General features: G+C 43.3%; 1 protein-coding gene across 4 annotated transcripts in view; it reads right to left on the reverse strand.

The window, feature by feature from the left end:
* The window catches only part of trim2a (tripartite motif containing 2a), a 386,751-nt gene that overhangs the window by 46,941 nt on the left and 320,529 nt on the right, over nucleotides 1-19,281 (reverse strand). For 3 of the 4 annotated variants that reach the window (XM_073043157.1, XM_073043158.1, XM_073043159.1), the window contains exon 9: nucleotides 11,776-11,956. In XM_073043157.1, coding sequence (XP_072899258.1) covers nucleotides 11,776-11,956 — 181 coding nt within the window. The remainder of the gene's footprint in view (nucleotides 1-11,775; nucleotides 11,957-19,281) is intronic. The other variant, XM_073043161.1, reaches the window with a different exon arrangement.

Below are 19,281 nucleotides of genomic sequence, written 5' to 3' on the forward strand. Positions count from 1 at the left end.
ATGTTAAGGATAGGATTAAAAAGGTGGCCAGGGAGAGAACAGATCAAAATCGTCCTTTATGTGTTGACTCACAGGGTTTGGAGATATTTCTCAGCAGTTTGTACTGTGGAGAAGATAACAGAAGTGAAGGAATAGGGGCAAATAAGTTGGAATGTCTTGGACCCTTGGACTATATTTGCAAATGACCAAAAACAAGGTGTTGGTGGTCTTAAGGCATACTAAGGGAGATAAATCACCACAGCCTGTTCAAGTATACCAGCAAAGACAAAGACACGTACAAACAAGCTGGATGAACTCAGCAGGTCGGGCAGCATCCGTTGAAAGGAGCGGTCAACGCTTTGGGCCAAGACCCTTTGTCAGGACCAGCCCAAAACATTGACTGCTCCTTTCAACAGATGCTACCCAACCTGCTGAGTTCATCCAGCTTGTTTCCACATGTTATTTGACCACAGTATCTGCAGTGTACTTTGTGTTTAAAAGACAAAGACAAACTGGGGACCTACAGGCTGCTGAATCCAACATCAGTGGTGGCTGGGTTAACAGAGCAGATTCCGAGGGAGAGGATCTATCAATATTTTGGTAGACAAAGTCTTTTTAGGGAATTTTTGAAGAGGTAACCAAGAAGATAGATGTGAATACGGCAATGGGTGTTGTCTACAAGGACAACACCCATTGTTAAAGGCAATGCCTTCAGTATTGTTCCAAATGACAGGCTAGTCTGGAGTAGAATCACAGAAATCTATAGCACAGAAACAGACCCTTCATTTCATCTGGACAATGCTAATATTACTCTGCCTAGTTCCATCAAACTGCATCTGGTCCATAGTCCTCCATACCCCTCCCATCTGTGAACCTATCTAAATACCTCTTAAATGTTGAAATTGAACCCACTCCACCAGTTTTGCTGGTAGATCATTCCACACTCTCACCACCCTCTGAGTGAAGTTTCACTTATGCTCCCCTTAAACATTTCACCTTTCATACTTACCCTATGACCTTTAGTTCCAGTCTCACCCAACCTCAGCCTGCATTTATCCCACCTATACTCATAATTATGTATACTCCCTTGTTTTAATTACTACTAATTTAACCCTAGCCTCCCCTCACCACAGGGCAATTTACTAACCAATATGCCTTGGTACTGCAGAAGGACAAAAAAACTTTCTTACGGAGGACACTGGAATTGAACTCTGAACTCTGATACCTTGAGCTGTAATAGCATAGCACTGCCTGCTACTGTACTGTGGCACCCAGGGAATAAATTCCTAACCCATTTCAACCCTTCCCTATAACTCAGGCCCTCAAGTCTCAGCAACATCCTTGTAAGTTTTTTCTGCACTCTTTCAATCTTATTGACTGTTAAGTCTGCACACATTTCAGTGTGTTTTTAAATTACGCTGCTTTAACAAAAGAATTTCCCTCTCAAGATCAATAAGTATTTATCATCTTTCCTGTAGATACAGCATGCATTTCCCTAAATTAGGCCTCACCAACATCTTGTACAATTTCAGAATTTTCCTCCCAACTCCAGTACAATATTTTGATTTATGAAGGCCAATATGGCAAAAGCTCCCTATCTACCTGTAAGGGCACTTTCTAGGAATTTGTATTCCCAGCTCCTTCTGTTCTCTTCAGCGTCCTACCATTCTGCAAGGCCCTAAGCAGCTTTTCCCTCTCAAAGTGCAACACCGTACACCTGTCTGCATTAAATTCCATCTGCCATGCCTATCTTTCCAGCTGATGCAGATCCCTCTGCAAGCCATGATAGCATTCCTTACTGTTCATTATACCCCCAATCTTGATGTCAACTACAAATTTGCTAATCCAGTTAATCACATTATCATCCAGATCACACAGATGACAAACAACAAAGGACCCAGCACCGATCCTTGTGGCACACCACGAGTCACAACCCTCCAGTCAGAGAGACAATCATCTGGTACCACACTCAAGCTTCTCCCATGAAGACAATGTTGAATTCAATTTACTACCTCATCTTGACTGCCAGGCGACTAAAACTTTCTGACCAACCTCTCGTGGGGCTTTTTCAATGGCCTTGTGGGCAACATCTACTGCCTTTCTCCTTCATCAGCTTTCCTGGTAACATACTCAAAACATACTGTAAGATTGGTTAGGCATGACCTCCCATGCACAAAGCCATCATGACTATGCCCAATCTGGTCCTTTCCATCTAAGTAGTTATAAATCCAGTCTTTTACAATACTTTCCAATAATTTGCCCAGTACTAACGTCAGGCTCACCAGCCTATAATTTCCTGGCTGGTTCTTAGAGCCTTTATTTTACTTAGAGATGGAGCACAGCAACAGGCCCTCCTGGTCCAATTAGCCTGCACTGCCCAATCACAACTGTGACCAGTTAACAGAATAATGCGTATATCTTTCGAATGTGGAAGGAAATACGAGTACCCGAGGAAACCCATGCAGTCACAGGAAGAGCGTGCAGACTCCTTACAGACAGCAATGGAAGTGAACTCGGGACTCAGGGCTCTAATAGTGTTACACTAACTGCTACATTACCATGCCACCTCCTTTCTTGTTTCTTAAACAACACAACATCACAGCTATACTCCAATCCTCCGGCAACTTACCTGTGACTAAGGATGTTTTTGTAATGTATTATGTGAGTATTCGTAGGTCAGAGTGCGTATGACATCAGAACGCGGGGTTTTGTAAAATGGAAGTCTGGTGAATAAACGTGTGTGTTTAATACTGCGGTGTCCGAGTCACATTAACACTACATGCTGTCAGAAGAAAGCGGAAAAGAAAGGAAGAGAACACACATAAAAAGATGTCACAGTTACAGCCACCGTCGAGTTTGAGCCTACGAGGGAATATTGCTGAGAATTGGAAGGTATGGCTCCAGCAGTTTGAGCTGTTTTGCACCGCCAGTGGCATAGATGACAAGACGGAGAAAGTGCAACGTGCTACGTTTCTGCATGTGGCTGGAGCAGAGGCAATAAAGGTTTGCAACACGTTTGTCTTCCAAGAGGGTGAGCGAGATAAAATTGAAATGTTGAAGAAAAAGTTTCAAGATTACTGCGAGCCGAGAAAAAACCTACCGTACATTCGACACATATTTTTTACGAGGGCTCAAGGACCGACAGAGACTATAGACGCCTACGGAACAGATTTGAAGAACAAGGCAAAAAACTGTGAGTTCGGACAACTGCATGATTCTGTAATACGCGACAGGATTGTATGCGGCATACGAGATGATCATGTGAGAGGCAGGCTGTTGAGAGAGGCGGAGCTAACATTGGAAAAGCGATTGATATGTGCTGTGCTAGCGAGATCACATCGAGTCAGGTTAAAATGCTTAATGAAGAGACTGAAGTATACAAAATAAAAGCAGTGAAAACTGACAAGAGTAGGACAAAGCCAGCTCCACGGGATAATCAAAAGGAAGTTAACTGCAACAGATGTGGATATAAACATGGATACAGAAAACGTCCAGCCTTTGGTAAGACATGCAAATTATGCAGAAAGAAAAATCACTTTGCAAAGATGTGCAAATCGCAGGAACAAGCAAGGAAAATGCATGCTGTGGAACAGAGTGAGTGCAACAGTGACATGTTCATTGGAACAATTGAAGTGGAACAGGAGGTATGCATCAAGAACATTGATAATGCTGAGATGGATGTTGAAGATGAATGGACTCAAGATCTGATAATAAACAGGAGGAATGTGACATTTAAGCTTGACACTGGGGCGAAGTGCAATGTAATGTCAGCAGAAACATTCAACTCACTGGACATCAGAGGAAAACTTGGAAAATCCACCTGCAAGCTTGTTGGATATTTTGGCCACAAGACAGCATCATTGGGAAAGAAAACACTCACCTGTGTGTATAAAGGACAAAAACACAAGATAGAGTGTGAGATTGTGCAACAGCATGTTTCGGCAATACTAGACAGAGCAACATGCCTAGAGCTAGGCCTGGTGAAGCGAATCTATGGTGTTGAGAAAGAAAATGACTTTCTCAAAGACTTTGCTGACTTGTTTTCTGGTCTAGGGTGTTTACCAGGGAAACACCATATCCAGATTGATCCAACTGTTGCAACAGTCGTGCATGCTCCGAGGAAGGTTCCAGTAGCTCTCAGGGATCGAGTAGTGGAGGAGCTACACAGAATGGAACAGATGGGAGTCATAACGACAGAAATAGAACCGACCGACTGGGTGAATAGTATGGTGACAGTGGTCACAGAGAAAAAGATTAGGATTTGCACGGATCCACAAGATCTCAGCCGAGCCATCAAAAGGGAGCACTATCCGTTGTTCACGGTTGAAGAGGTTGTCTCCCGCATGCCTAATGCGAAATACTTTTCAGTATTGGATGCAAATCAAGGTTTCTGGCAGATCAAGCTGGATAAAGAAAGTTCTAAATTATGCACTTTAAACACGCCCATAGGGAGATATCGTTTCCTGCGTCTACCCTTTGGGATTTCTTCTGCATCAGAGGTATTCCAGAGGTCAGTGGCACAAATGATTGAAGGCCTGGATGGAGTGGTCAGTATCATTGATGATTTGCTGATATGGGGTGACACCATTGAGGAGCATGATCAGAGATTGAGGAAACTTCTGGAGAGAGCACGTGAATACAACCTAAAACTGAACAAAAGTAAATGTAGGATCAGAACTACAGAGATCAAATACATAGGTCACGTACTCAGTGCTGATGGGCTAAAACCAGATAATGAAAAGATCAGGGCTGTGGTACAGCTACCACCACCTGAAGACAAGCAAGGATCTTTGAGGTTCATGGGCATGATACAGTATCTTGCCAAGTTCATTCCCAACTTATCAGAGGTCAGTGCTCCACTTCGAAAGCTACTAGAGAGCAACACTGAATGGCATTGGGAAGATGAACAAAAGAAAAGTTTTGACACATTGAAGCAGTTGGTTACCAATGCACCAGCACTCCAAGTTCTATGATGTCCATAAACCGGAGACAATGTCTGTGGATGCCAGTTCAGAAGGAATAGGAGCTGTTATACTGCAGGATGGGAGGCCTGTGGCGTATGGATCACGAGCACTTACAGACTGTCAACGCCGATATGCTCAAATCAAAAAGGAATTACTTGCCATAGTTTATGGGTGTGAGAAGTTCCACAAGTATGTATATGGCAAAGAAATCCAGGTTGAGAGTGATCACAAACCACTTGAGAGCATCTTCAAAAAGCCACTTCATCAAGCTCCTATGAGGCTGCAAAGGATGCTTCTCAGGCTACAGAGGTACACTCTCACAGTTACCTATAAGCCAGGAAAAGAACTGCACATCTCTGATGCTTTGAGCCGTGCTTACCTCAAAGAGCAAAAGGAGGAGTTACTAGGAAGAGAGCTGGAGGTCAACTGGGTTACACCTCAGCTACCCATCTCTGAGGAGAAGTTGAACATGTTCAGGAAAGCGACTGCAGAAGATCCTGAAATGCAAATGCTAAGAGACATTACAATGAATGGATGGCCAACAGAAAGATGTTCCAAAAGAAATACAGAAATACTGGACATTTAAAGAGGAAATTAGCTATGCATCAGGACTAATGTTCAAAGCAGCAAAACTCATAGTACCAAATCAAATGAGACAGGAAATGCTCAGTAGAATTTATGAGTCACACCTGGGGATAGTGAAGTGTAAAGAAAGAGCAAGGGACATTCTCTATTGGCCAGGCATGTCAACTCAGATAGAGGACATTGTGTCTCAGTGTGCTGTTCGTAATGAAAACAAAAACAGCAATTCAAGAGAGCCTTTGCTTCCCCATCCACTACCAGGAAGACCATGGGAGAAGATTGGCACAAATCTCTTTTGCTACAATGGTGCAGAATATCTGCTTTGTGTGGACTACTATTCAAAATATCCGGAAATCACCAAGTTAAGTGACACGTCCAGTCAAGGTGTCATTACCGCAATGAAGTCGACATTTGCAAGACATGGTATTCCAGATATTGTCGTCAGTGACAATGGTCCACAATATGCCAGTGGTGAGTTTAGAGAGTTTTCAGAAAGCTGGGAATTTCAACATGCTACTTCCAATCCTGGGCACGCTCATGGACAAGCAGAGAGATCTGTACAAACTGTGAAGAACATGCTCAAGAAGGCACAAAGCAGCAACGGTGACCCGTACATTGCTCTGCTTGAATACCGCAACACACCGATTGAGGGTGCGGGGTTCTCTCCTGCACAGCTGTTGATGGGACGTCGTCTGAAGTCCAAGCTGCCAACAGCCAAAACTCTACTGACTCCTGAAAGTAATGCTCAAGCTAAAGTACAAGCAAATAAAGCAAAAGAGCTACTATGACAGACATACAAGACAGTTAACAGATCTGCATATAGGTGAAAATGTCAGAATACAGAGAGGAGACACTTGGCAGCCAGCTGTGGTTGTGAACAGGCATCAGCAACCAAGATCCTTCATAGTTCACATGCCGGATGGAAGAGTCTACAGGAGGAACAGGAAGCATCTGCTGAAGACAGGTGAGAGGGTGTTTCCACGTACAGATACACAGGACATTTCCACGGATACAAACGACACCAAGAGTAAGGGGCGTGATGAAACCCCATGACGCAATGATGGTGAAAGTTCAGCGCAGACAGACTGAGGTGGAAATGCAGACACAGAGGTTACTCGAGAGACTGACTCTGAAGGACAAGCACAGTCACAGTTCTATCGCACAAGGTCTGGGAGACAAGTCAAACTTCCAGCTAGATACAGAGACTAGATCTACCTACAGTCTCACACAGTTTGAGACAAAATCACACGTTATAAGTTCCAAGGTGTGAAATAAAAGGTTTATTAGTCTATGTTAGTAAAAGAAAATATACTGCTGTTAGTATTGTAAGATACAATGTAGAATACAGTATAAGAAGATAAGATTTTTATTAGTTTATGTCAGGGTTGTTGTAATGTTAGAAAGTCATACCCAGAGGCATTGTTTTGGTAATTCACAGTATTGTAAAAAAAAACTTGAGATGGGGGATGTAATGTATTATGTGAGTATTCGTAGGTCAGAGTGCGTGTGACATCAGAACGCGGATTTTTGTAAAATGGAAGTCTAGTGAATAAACGCGTGTGTTTAATACTGCGGTGTCCGAGTCACATTAACGCTACAGTTTTAAATATCTCTGTTAAGGCCTCTCCAATTTCTAGATCACATAGGATCCAGGAAAAGACAGCTAATTGGATTCATAAATGGTTCGATGGTAGGAAGTTAAGAATGACAGTTGAAAGCTATTTCTCAGGCTGGAAACACGTGACTAAATATCCTTAATGGATCCTTGTTGTTTGCAATTTATATAAATGATTTGGAAGTGAATGCATAAGCAAATAAGGATACTAACATAGGTTGTATCGTAGATAGTGAGAAAGGTTACCTAAAATTACAGGGGCATCTTGATCTGCTAAGTAAGTGGGCTGACGATTAGCCTCAATGTTTGGCCTCAAATGGATGACAAGAGGTAAAAGGTAAAAACTGAAGCACTTTGGCACTAGCGAACAATGATTCCTCGGGCTGCATCTCCCAGTCAATCATTTCAGATTTTCTGTCTTCTACTATTCTTGTTGGAACCTGGGACTTACAGTCTATAGTTCAATTAAGTGAGCTCGTGCTCTGCTGTTGCAGAGTAAAATCCAGGAGAGAAATGAGAGCACAAGCTACCATGAGGGTAAGTTCAGAGACGAGACAAGGGACCATGATCGACTACATTTCTCACCACTTAAGGCATAGAGGAAGGTTGAAACATCGAGGCAAATGCGGAGAAGATCGAGGGGCTCTCGAGGAAGCTGCTGGGTTTGAACTGGAAGGGCCATTGGATGGAGTCGCTTCCCTGGGAGGGGCTGCTGGGTCCTGATGCTCTCGAAGATGTTATGGAAATTCCGAGATTATAGATTGGACTAGCTGTTGTTCATATTGGCCTCTTTCAGTTCTACCACTTTTCCGTGTTCCTGCCAATTCTTTCTTGTTGCTGATTGGCTGGCTGGGGGTTAGAGGTTTGATGCTCTTGTTGTTGTTTCTCCATGTGAATGATCTGTTAGTGTTTGCATGAAGCAGGGGTTGGGGTTTGGGGTTTGCAAGTTCTTGTTTCTTTTCTTTTCATGTGGAGAGGATTGGTGTCTGTCCTTCAACTACTTCTGTATCCTATGGCTATATGGAGATAGCAAATCTCAGAGTTGTATTCTGCGTACATACATTGATAAGAAAATGAACCTTTGAACTTACATCTGCCTCATTTGAGCAAGGGGAACATACACTCAGTGGCCTCTTTACCCATGTACATCTGCTTGATAATCAGCCAATCATGTGACAGCAACTCAATACATAAAAGCATATAGACATAGTCAAGAGGTTCAGTGTTTGTTCAGACCAAACATGAGAATGGGGAAGAAATGTGATCTTAGTGATTTTGACTGTGGAATAGTCTTCATGACATCATAGTGGTCAGTGCAACACTGTTAGAGCTAAGGGCATTCTGCAGTTCAGAGCTCAGAGTTCAATTCCAATGCCATTCTGTAGGGTGGCTTCTTGTGCAATGTGTAGATTTTCCCCGGGTGCTCTGGTTTTCTCCCACAGTTCAAAGCTGTACGGGGTAAGTTCACTGGTTATTGTAAATTGATTAGGTTAGGGTTAAACAGGGTCGAGGGGTTGCTGGGATGGATGGCTCGAAGGCCTGGAGTGATTATTCCGCGCTGCATCATTAAAGAATGGTAATGGGTGCCTGACGGGGTGGTTTGAGTATCTCCTGGGATTTTCTTGCACAACAGTCTCGAGAGTTTACAAAAAAAGTGCAAAAAACAAAAATAGCATCCAGTTAGCAGCAGTTCTGTAGATTTAAAAACCTTGTTAATGAGAGAAGTCAGAGGAGATTGGCTGGACTGGTTCAAGCTGACAGGAAGGCAAAAGCAACTCAACTCAGTAACAGTGGGATCTGGAGCAGCTGGAAAGGTGGGCCAAGAAATGGCAGATGGAATTCAATGCGAGGACTTGCCCTTTTTGTAGGACCAACCAGGGTTGTCAGGTACTGAGGAGTGCTGTAGAACAAAGGGATCTGGGAATACAGGTTCATAATTCAGCGATAGAGGCTTCACAGGCAGATAGGATCATAAAAATGCTTTTGGCAGATTGGACTTTATAAATGAAAGTACTGAATACACAAAATCCAAACAACACACACACAAATGCTGGAGGAACTCAGCAGGCCAGGCAGCATCTATGAAAAAAGAGTACAGTCGACTTTTCCGGCTGAAACCCTTCAGCAAGACTGGAGTCAGTGTTAAAAGGTGGGGGTGGGGTAGGGGAGAGAGAAACACCAGGTGATAGGTAAAACTGGGAGGGGGAGGGGTGAAGTAAAGAGCTGGGAAGTTGATTGTGAAAGAGATACAGGGCTGGATAAGGGGGAATCTAACAGGAGAGGACAGAAGGCCATGGAAGAGAGTAAAGGGGGAGGAGCACCAGAGGGAGTGATGGGCAGGCAAGGAGATAAGGTGAGAGAGGGGAAAAGGGATGGGTGGAGCATTACTGGAAATTCAAGAAATTGATGTTCATGCCATCAGGTTGGAGGCTACCAAGAAGGAATACAAGGTGTTGCTCCTCCAAACCCGTGTGTGGCCTCATCATGACAGTAGAAGAAGCCATGGATCGACATGTCAGAATGGGAATGGGAAGTAGAATAAAAATGGGTGGCCACTGGGAGATCCTGCTTAGTCTGGCAGACAGAGTGTTGATGCTCGACAAAGTGGTCTCCCAATCTGTGTCAGATCTCCCCCTTCCATTTTCTACTTTCTGCAGGGATCACTCCCGACGTGACTTTCTTGTCCATTTGTCCCTCCCCACTGATCTCCTTCCTGGCACTTATCTTTGCAAGTGAAACAAGTGCTACACCTGTCCCTACACCTCCCTCACTACCATTCAAGGCCCCAAACAGTCTTTCCAGGTGAGGAGACAGATTACCTGAGTCTGTTGGGATCAACTACCAGAAGAAGTGGGACATCCCAGTGGCCATTCCACTTCCCATTCCGACATGTCAATCCATGGCCTCCTCTACTGTCACAAAGAGGCCCCAGTCAGGTTGGGGAAACAACACCGTATATTCCACTTGGGCAACCTCCAACCTGATGGCATGAACGTTGATTTCTCGAACTTCTGGTAATCCCTCCCCGCCTCCCCCCTTCACCATTCTCCATCCCCATTTCCCTCTCTCACCTCATTGCCTCCCTCTGGTGCTCCCCCTTTCCTTCTTCCATGGTCTTCTGTCCTCTGCTATGACTCCTCCTTCTCCAGCCCTGTACCTCTTCCACTAATCAACTTCCCAACTCTTTACTTCATCCCACCCCTCCCAGTTTTACTTATCACCTTGTGTTTCTCTCTTCCCTCCCTCCACCTTTTACATCTACTCATCTTTTTTTCTCCAGTCCTGCTGAAGGGTTTTGGTGAAAGGTTTCGCCCCAAACATCAACTGTACTCTTTCCCCATAGATGCTGTCTGGCCTGCTGAGTTCCTCCACCATTTTATGTGTTTACTGAGTACAGAAGATGGAATCACAAACAAAAGAAAATCTGCAGACGCTGGAAATCCAAGCAACACACACAAAATGCTGGTGGAACTCAGCAGACCAGGCAGCATCTATGGGAAAGAGTAATGTTGAAGACATTAACGTATGACATTGGTGAGGCCTAATTTAGAATATTGTATACAGTTTTGGTCACCTATCTACAGGAAAGACATAAATAATGTTGAAAAAGTGCACAGAAAATTGACTAGGATGTTGCTGAGTCTGGAGGACATGAGTTATAAGGAGAGATTGAATTGGTTAGGACTTTATTCCTTGGAATGTAGAAGATTGAAGGGAAATTTGATAGAAGTATATAAAATTATGAGGGGTATTGATAGGGGAAATGCAGGCAAGCTTTTTCTACCGAGGTTAGGTGGGATTACAAGTAGAGGTCATGATTTGTGTGAATGGTGAACAATTTAAAGGGAGCATGAGGGGACTCTTCTTCACTCAGAGGGTCATGAGAGTGTGGATGAGCTGCCAGCACGAGTGGTGAATGCAAGCTGAATTTCAATGTTTAAGACAAGTTTGGATGGATATATTGATGGGAGGGGTATGGAGGGCTATGGTCTGGATGCAGGTTGATGTGACTAGAAAGTTTAAATGGTTCGGCATGCACTAGATGGGCTGAAGAGTCTGGTTCTGTGCTGTACTTTTCTGTGACTAACTCTATAACCACATGTTACAAGAGTGATGTGCAGAAGAGCTGTTCTGAACAGATAACATGTTGAACCTTGAAGTAGATGAGCTACACGGCAGGAGAAGACCACATGTTCCTCTCCAGTAGCTAATGAAGTGGTCACTGACTATCAAAATGATTCTATTCAGTTTTCACAGTCTTCCACTAGAACTTCTACTATCATCATTACAATGATTGCACTGGTCACAGATGGAGGACAACCTGAACGATTTGCAGAATGAGACAAGAGATTGATTTAAAAGATTTATGCTCATTGTCACGTTCACCTTCAAACAAGACAATATATAACTTGACAAAAGAGATTTTCCTCCACATCTGCTCTCCAGAATACTAGTTGCTGAACATCTGCAGGTTTCATTTTTGGATTCATTCTTTTAGATTATAAACTATTGGAGACAATGATCAAAATTATGCATTTATCACTTTGGTGAAGTTTAGTACACAATTGTATTGAATATGCTGTCTTCATTCCTTTGTATGTTCAGAAGAGGCAAGAAAGGGGGTTCAACTATTACCATCAAGTGTACCTGCAAACTGCTTGTCACCATTTCCTCGATTACCAAATTTTGTCACCAGTTTTCCATTAGGCTGGAAAATGAAGACGCAGCAAGCCTTGTTGTCCACCACAATTATATGGCCATTGCGATCCACTGCTACACCTTTCGGTCCCAAAAGCTTCCCAGAGCCGAGTTTGGTCTGTTGAGATAGAACATAATTTCAAATATTTTAGTTTTCATTGTATTCTCAGACAAATGGAGTTTCCTGCAATGCCTCTGTTCTGTATTTAAAATAAACGTGAGTACATGCTGCATTAACTGATGCTGATGTGTAGATCTGGTCTACAGAATCTAATCGTGTATCCCATGCTGGCTTGACCAGATTAAAGAGTTACAGGGATTTAAAGACATTTTACTGTCCTGAGATGTTGATGTGCTATTGTTTCTTTCCATATTTAAAAAAAATTGCTAAAATACATCTAGAAATTGAATTGTATGGTATACGATTTCCATCACTGTACAACCGTAAAATTGACTTAACCTGAACCTGCAAAAAATCAACTTGGAATTGCACCATGATAACTGGAAGATCTGACTAGACACTTTAGATTAGAATTCACAATAGCGTGTGTCCAGATGAAAAATGTCAACCCTTTATTCCTCCCCAAAGATGCTGCCTGACAGCTGAGATCCTCCAGCATTTTGAGTGTTGCTCTGGATTTCCAGCATCTCGTGTAAATACTAGATAAGCTGTGTTTACTCTCGGTGGAATATTGAAGGGTGATGTTACTAAGTTCTACAAAATTATGAGGTACACTGACAGGACAAATAAATTATTTTTTCCAGGGCTTGGGAGTCTAGAAACAGATTGCAAGAGGGGAGAAATTAAAAAGAACTCTCCCACACACATAATAGTGACTATCTGGACAAGCTGCAAGAGGTGACAGTGGAGGCAGACACAGGAAGTTAGTCACCTCAAGGCTACAGGAGACAGATAAATGGACTGAAGGAGGAAAGTCAGATAGTGGAGAGCACCCCTGTGGCTGTCCCCCTCAACATTAAGTACTATATTTTGACTATTGTTGGTTGGGGGGTGGGGGAGAACCTACCTGGGGAAGCAATGGTGGCCATGCCTCTGGCACTGAGTCTGACCCTGTGGCTCAGAAGGGTAGGGACCTGAAAAGAATGGCAGCAGTAATAGGGGGCTCTATAGTCATGGGGACAGATAGCTAGGAAAGTGCAACAGTAAAATAAAACCATTACAGGAGTCATATATATCCTTTCAAATAGTAGCCAAGATGTGGGATTAAGATTGCAAAGAGAGCTGGAAAAGGGTAATGGCACAAGTGTAATGGGGGGCTTCAATATGCAATGGGATTGGGAAGGTCAGTTTGGTGTCGGACCGCAAGAGAGGGAATTTGTTGAATGCCTATGAGATGGCTTTTTAGAGTAGCTTGTGCTTGAGCCTACTGGGTGTTGTGTAATAACCTAGATCTTAATAGGGAGCTTAACGTAAAGGAACCCTTAGGAACCAGTGATCATAATATAATTTAATTCAAACTGCAATTTGAGAGGAAGAAGTATAACTCACATGTATCAGTATCACAATGGAATGAAGGGAATTACTGAGGCATGAGAGAGGAGCTTGCCCAGGTGGTTTGCAGGAGGATACTGGTGGTGATGACCACAGAGCAGGGATGACTACACTTTCTGGGCATAGTTCACAAGGCACAGGAACTTCTTCCCACAGAGGAAGAAGTTCTCAAGTGGCAGCAGTAGGGAACCATGGCTGTCAAAGGAAGTTAAGGACTGCATAAAGTGGGTAGGAAGTTGGATGATTGGGAAACTTTTAAAAGAAAGCTATAAGAAGGGAAAAGATGAAATATGAGGGCAGATTAGCCAACTATATAAACCATGATACTAAAAGATTTTTCAGTTATTAAAAGAGAAAAATGGAGGTGAGAGTTGATATTGAACCACTGGAAAATGATTTTGGTGAGGTAGTAACGGGGAACAAAGAAATGATAGATGAACTTAATGAGAACTTTGCATCATTCTTCACTTTGGAAGACACTAGCAGTGTGCCAGAGGTCTGTGAGTGTCAGGGAGCAGGAGTGAGTGCCATTGCTATTACAAAGGAAAAAGTGCTAGGCAAACTGAAAGGTGAATAAGTCATCTGGACCAGTTAGACTAGGCAAAAATGAGGTGCCAGAGGACTGGACAATAGCTAATGTTGTTTTGTTGTTTAAGAAAGGCTCTAAGTATAAGCCAGGAAATTATAGGCAGTGTTCCTGACATCAGCAGTGGGAAAGTTACTGGAAGGAATCATAAAGGACTGAATATAGGAGTACTTGGATAAACAGAGACAGATCAGAGGTAGTTTTTTTTTGCGGAAGCTACCAGAAATATTGATGTAAGCAAAGCAGTGCAGGTTGTCTACATGGACTTTAGCAAGGCTTTTGACAAGGTTCTGCTTGAGAGGCTGTTCAAGAAGGTTCAGTCGCTCAGCAATCAAGATGAGATAGTAAATTGGATTAGACATTGGCTTTGCGAAACAAGCCAGAGTGTGGTAGTAGATGATTGCCTGTCTGACTGGAGGCCAGTGACTAGTGGAGTTTTGCAGAGTCCATTGTTGTTTGTTATCTACATCAACAGTCTGGATAATAAGGCAACAAACTCGCTCATCAAATCTGTGGATTGACACCAAGATTCGTGATATAGTGGAGAGCGAGGAAGGCTGTCAAAGCCTGCAGCAGGATCTGGACCAGCTGGAATTTAATGTAGACAAGTGTAATGTGGTGCAATTTGGGAGGACCAACCAGGGTAGGTCTTGCATGGTAGGGCACTGAGGAGTGTGTTAGAACAGAAGGATCAGGGAATACAGGTTCATAATTCCTTGAAAGTGGGTGTTTCAGGTGGATAGGGCTGTAAAGACAGCTTTTGGCACACTGGCCTTCATAAGTCAAAGTATTGAGTACAGTGCTGGGATGTTATGTTGAAATTTTGCAATGGACATTGGTGAGGCCCAATTTAAAACATAGAACATAGAACGATACAGCACAGTACAAGCCCTTTGGCCCACAATGTTGTGCCGACCCTTAAACCCTGCATCCCATATAACACCCCACCTTAAATTCCTCCATATACCTGTCTAGTAGTCTCTTAAACTTCACTAGTGTACCTGCCGCCGCCAGTGACTCAGGCAGTGCATTCCACGCACCAACCACTCTCTGAGTGAAAAACCTTCCTCTAATAACCCCCTTGAACTTCTCTCCCCTTACCTTAAAGCCATGTCCTCCTGTATTGAGCAGTGGTGCCCTGGGGAAGAGGCGCTGGCTGTCCACTCTATCTATTCCTCTTAATATCTTGTACACCTCTATCATTTCTCCTCTCATCCTCCTTCTCTCCAAAGAATAAAGCCCTAGCTCCCTTAATCTCTGATCATAATGTATACTCTCTAAACCAGGCAGTATCCTGGTAAATCTCCTCTGTACCCTTTCCAATGCTTCCACATCCTTCTTACAGTGAGGCAACCAGAACTGGACACAGTACTCCAAGTGTGGCCTAACTAGAGTTTTATACAACTGCATCATTACCCCGCGACTCTTAAACTCTATACCTCAACTTATGAAAGCTAACACTCCATAAGCTTTCTTAACTACCCTATCTACCTGTGAGGCAACTTTCAGGGATCTGTGGACATGTACCCCCAGATCCTTCTGCTCCTCCACACAACCGAGTATCCTGCCATTTACTTTGTACTCTGCCTTGGAGTTTGTCCTTCCAAAGTGTACCACCTCACACTTCTCCGGGTTGAACTCCATCTGCAACTTCTCAGCCCACTTCTGCATCCTATCAATGTCTCTCTGCAATCTTTGACAATCCTCTACACTATCTACAACACCACCAACCTTTGTGTCGTCTGCAAACTTGCCAAACCACCCTTCTACCCCCTCATCCAGGTCGTTAATAAAAATCACAAAAAGTAGAGGTCCCAGAACCAATCCTTGTGGGACACCACAAGTCAAAACCCTCCAATCAGAATGTACTACTTGCACTATGACCCTCTGCTTTCTGCAGGCAAGCCAATTCTGAATCCACCTGGCCAAACTTCCCTGGATCCCATGCCTTCTGACTTTCTGAATAAACCTACCGTGTGGTACCTTGTCAAATACCTTACTAAAATCCATGTAGATCACATCCACTGCACTACCCTCATCTATATGACTGGTCACCTCCTAAAAGAACTCTATCAGGCTTGTTAGACACGATCTGCCCTTCACAAAGCCATGCTGACTATCCCTGATCAGACCATGATTCTCTAAATGCCCATAGATTCTATCTCTAAGAATCTTTTCCAACAGCTTTCCCACCACAGACGTAAGGCTCATTGGTCTATAGTTACCCGGACTATCCCTACTACCTTTTTTGGACAAGGGGACAACATTCGCCTCCCTCCAATGCTCCATTGGACAACAAGGACATAAAGATCCTAGCCAGAGGCTCAACAATCTCTTCCCTCGCCTCGTGGAGCAGCCTGGGGAATATTCCGTCAGGTCCCGGGGACTTATCCATCCTAATGTATTTTAACAACTCCAACACCTCTTCTCCCTTAATATGCACATGCTCCAGAACATCAACCAAGTTCCCTCTCACTGATGAATACAAAAGAGAAGTATTAATTGAGGACCTCGCTCACTTCCACAGCCTCCAGGCACATCTTCCCACCTTTATCTCAAATCGGTCCTACCTTCACTCCTGTCATACTTTTGTTCTTCACATAATTGAAGAATGCCTTGGGGTTTTCCTTTACCCTACTCACCAAGGCCTTCTCATGGCCCCTTCTTGCTCTTCTCAGCCCCTTCTTAAGTTCCTTTCTTGCTACCCTACATTCCTCAATAGACTCATCTGATCCTTGCTTCCTAAACCTCACATATGCTGCCTTCTTCCACCTGACTAGATTTTCCACCTCACTTGTCACCCATGGTTCCTTCACCCTACCATTCTTTATCTTCCTCATCGGGACAAATTTATCCCTAACATCCTGCAAGAGATTCCTAAACATCAACCACATGTCCATAGTACATTTCCCTACAAAAACATCATCCCAATTCACACCCGCATATTCTAGCCTTATAGCCTCATAATTTGCCCTTTCCCAATTAAAAATTTTCCTCTCCCCTCTGATTGTACCCTTTTCCAGGATAATGTTAAAGTCCAGGGAACGGTGGTCACTGTCCCCCAGATGCTCACCCACTGAGAGATCAGTGACCTGATCCGGATCGTTAACTAATACTAGATCTAGTATGGCATTCCCCCTAGTCAGCTTGTCAACATACTGTGACAGGAACTAGTCCTGAACACACTTAACAAACTCTGCCCCGTCTAAACCCTTGGAACTAATCAGGTGCCAATCAATATTAGGGAAGTTAAAGTCACCCATGATAACAACTCTGTTAATTTTGCACCTTTCCAAAATCTGCCTCCCAGTCTGCTCCTCTGTATCTCTGCTGCTACCAGGGGGCCTATTGAATACTCTCAATAGAGTAACTGCTCCCTTACTGTTCCTGACTTCTACCCATACTGACTCAAAAGTGGATCCTGCTATATTACCCACCCTTACTGTAGCTGTAATAGTATCCCTAACCAGTGATGCCACCCCTCCTCCCTTCCCCCCCCCCCCCCCCATCACTTTTAAAGCATTGAAATCCAGGAATATTGAGAATCCATTCCTGCTCTGGTGCCAGCCAAGTCTCTGTAATGGCCACTACATCATAATTCCATGTATGTAATTTGGAGTATTGTGTTCACTTTTGGTCACCTACCTACAAGAAAGATGTAAATAAGATTTAAAAAGTGCAAAGAAAAATTACAAGGGTGTTGCTGGGATTTGAAGACCTGAGTTATAGTTTTGAATTTTATTCCCTAGAACATAGAAGATTGAAGAAAGTTTTGATAGATGAATACAAAATAATGAGGTGTTGGTTGAGTCCACAACTAGAGGTCATGGGTTAAGTGTGAAAGGTAAAATGTTTAAAGGGAACATGAAGGGAAACTTCTTCACTCAGAAGGTGATGAGCGTGTGCAATAAGCTGCCAGCACAAGTGACGCAGGTTCAATTTGAACATTTGGAAGACATTTAGATAGGTACTGGATGGAGGGCTATGATCTGTGTGCACATCAATGAGTTTAGACAGATTCAACACAGACTAGAAGGGCCTGTTTCTGTAGTGTGGTGTTCTATAAAACAGAGGTTAAATCCAGGTAGGGCGCTGTGCAGTATTGAAGAACAGAAGGATCTTAGAGTACTAGTGCAGCATGCACCAAAAGGGCAGTCACAGGAAGACAGAGTGCTAAACTTTATCAGTCAGGGCACTGAGTATTAAAACTGGGATGCCATGGTTTGGTTGTATAGGACATACAGAGAAAAGTTAAGTAGGTTAGGACTTTATTCCCTGGAGTGTAGAAGAATGATAGATAGATAGATAGATAGATAGATAGATAGATAGATAGATAGATAGATAGATAGATAGATAGATACTTTATTCATCTCCATGGGGAAATTCAACTTTTTTCCAATGTCCCATACACTTGTTGTAGCAAAACTAATTACATACAATACTTAACTCAGTAAAAAAATATGATATGCATCTAAATCACTATCTCAAGAAGCATTAATAATAGCTTTTTAAAAGTTCTTAAGTCCTGGCGGTAGAATTGTAAAGCCGAATGGCATTGGGGAGTATTGACCTCTTCATCCTGTCTGAGGAGCATTGCATCGATAGTAACCTGTCGCTGAAACTGCTTCTCTGTCTCTGGATGGTGTTATGTAGAGGATGTTCAGAGTTATCCATAATTGACCGTAGCCTACTCATACGTGAGGGGAGATTTGATAGAGGTATATAAAATTATGATGGGTATAGATAGAGTGAATGCAAGCAGGCTTTTTCCACTGAGGCCAGGGGAGAAAAAATACAGAGGACATGGGTTAAGGGTGAAGGGGGAAAGTTTAAAGGGAACATTGGCGGGGCTTCTTCACAGAGAGTGGTGGGAGTGTGGAATGAGCTGCCAGATGAAGTGGTAAATGTGGGTTCCCTTTTAACATTTTAGAAAAACTTGTGACAGGTACATGGATGAGAGGTGTATGGAGGGACATGGGCCAGGTGCAGATCAGAAGCACTGGGCAGAAAAATGGTTCAGCACAGCCAAGAAGGGCCAAAAGGCCTGTTTCTGTGCTGTAATGTTCTATGGTTCTATGGACTCTGGTGAGGCTGCACTTGGAGTCTATTGTGATGTTCTGGGTGGGGGTGTGGTCAACAGCCCACCCCTGCATTTCTAATAACCAGCATTGTTTATTGTTCTTGTGTTAAAATGCTTTTGTGGGATTATGGTGGGAAGTTCTGGTTCGTTTATTGTTACATTTTAGTTTGGGTTATATAGTTATTTGCTTGTGTATTTGTGGGTCACCCTAACTGTAACCAGGGTTTGTGATAGTCACCTCCCCCGTCGGTGTGAGACTGGTTG

The sequence above is a fragment of the Hemitrygon akajei genome, chromosome 4 (assembly GCF_048418815.1).
Source record: "Hemitrygon akajei chromosome 4, sHemAka1.3, whole genome shotgun sequence".
NCBI classification, from domain to species: domain Eukaryota; kingdom Metazoa; phylum Chordata; class Chondrichthyes; order Myliobatiformes; family Dasyatidae; genus Hemitrygon; species Hemitrygon akajei.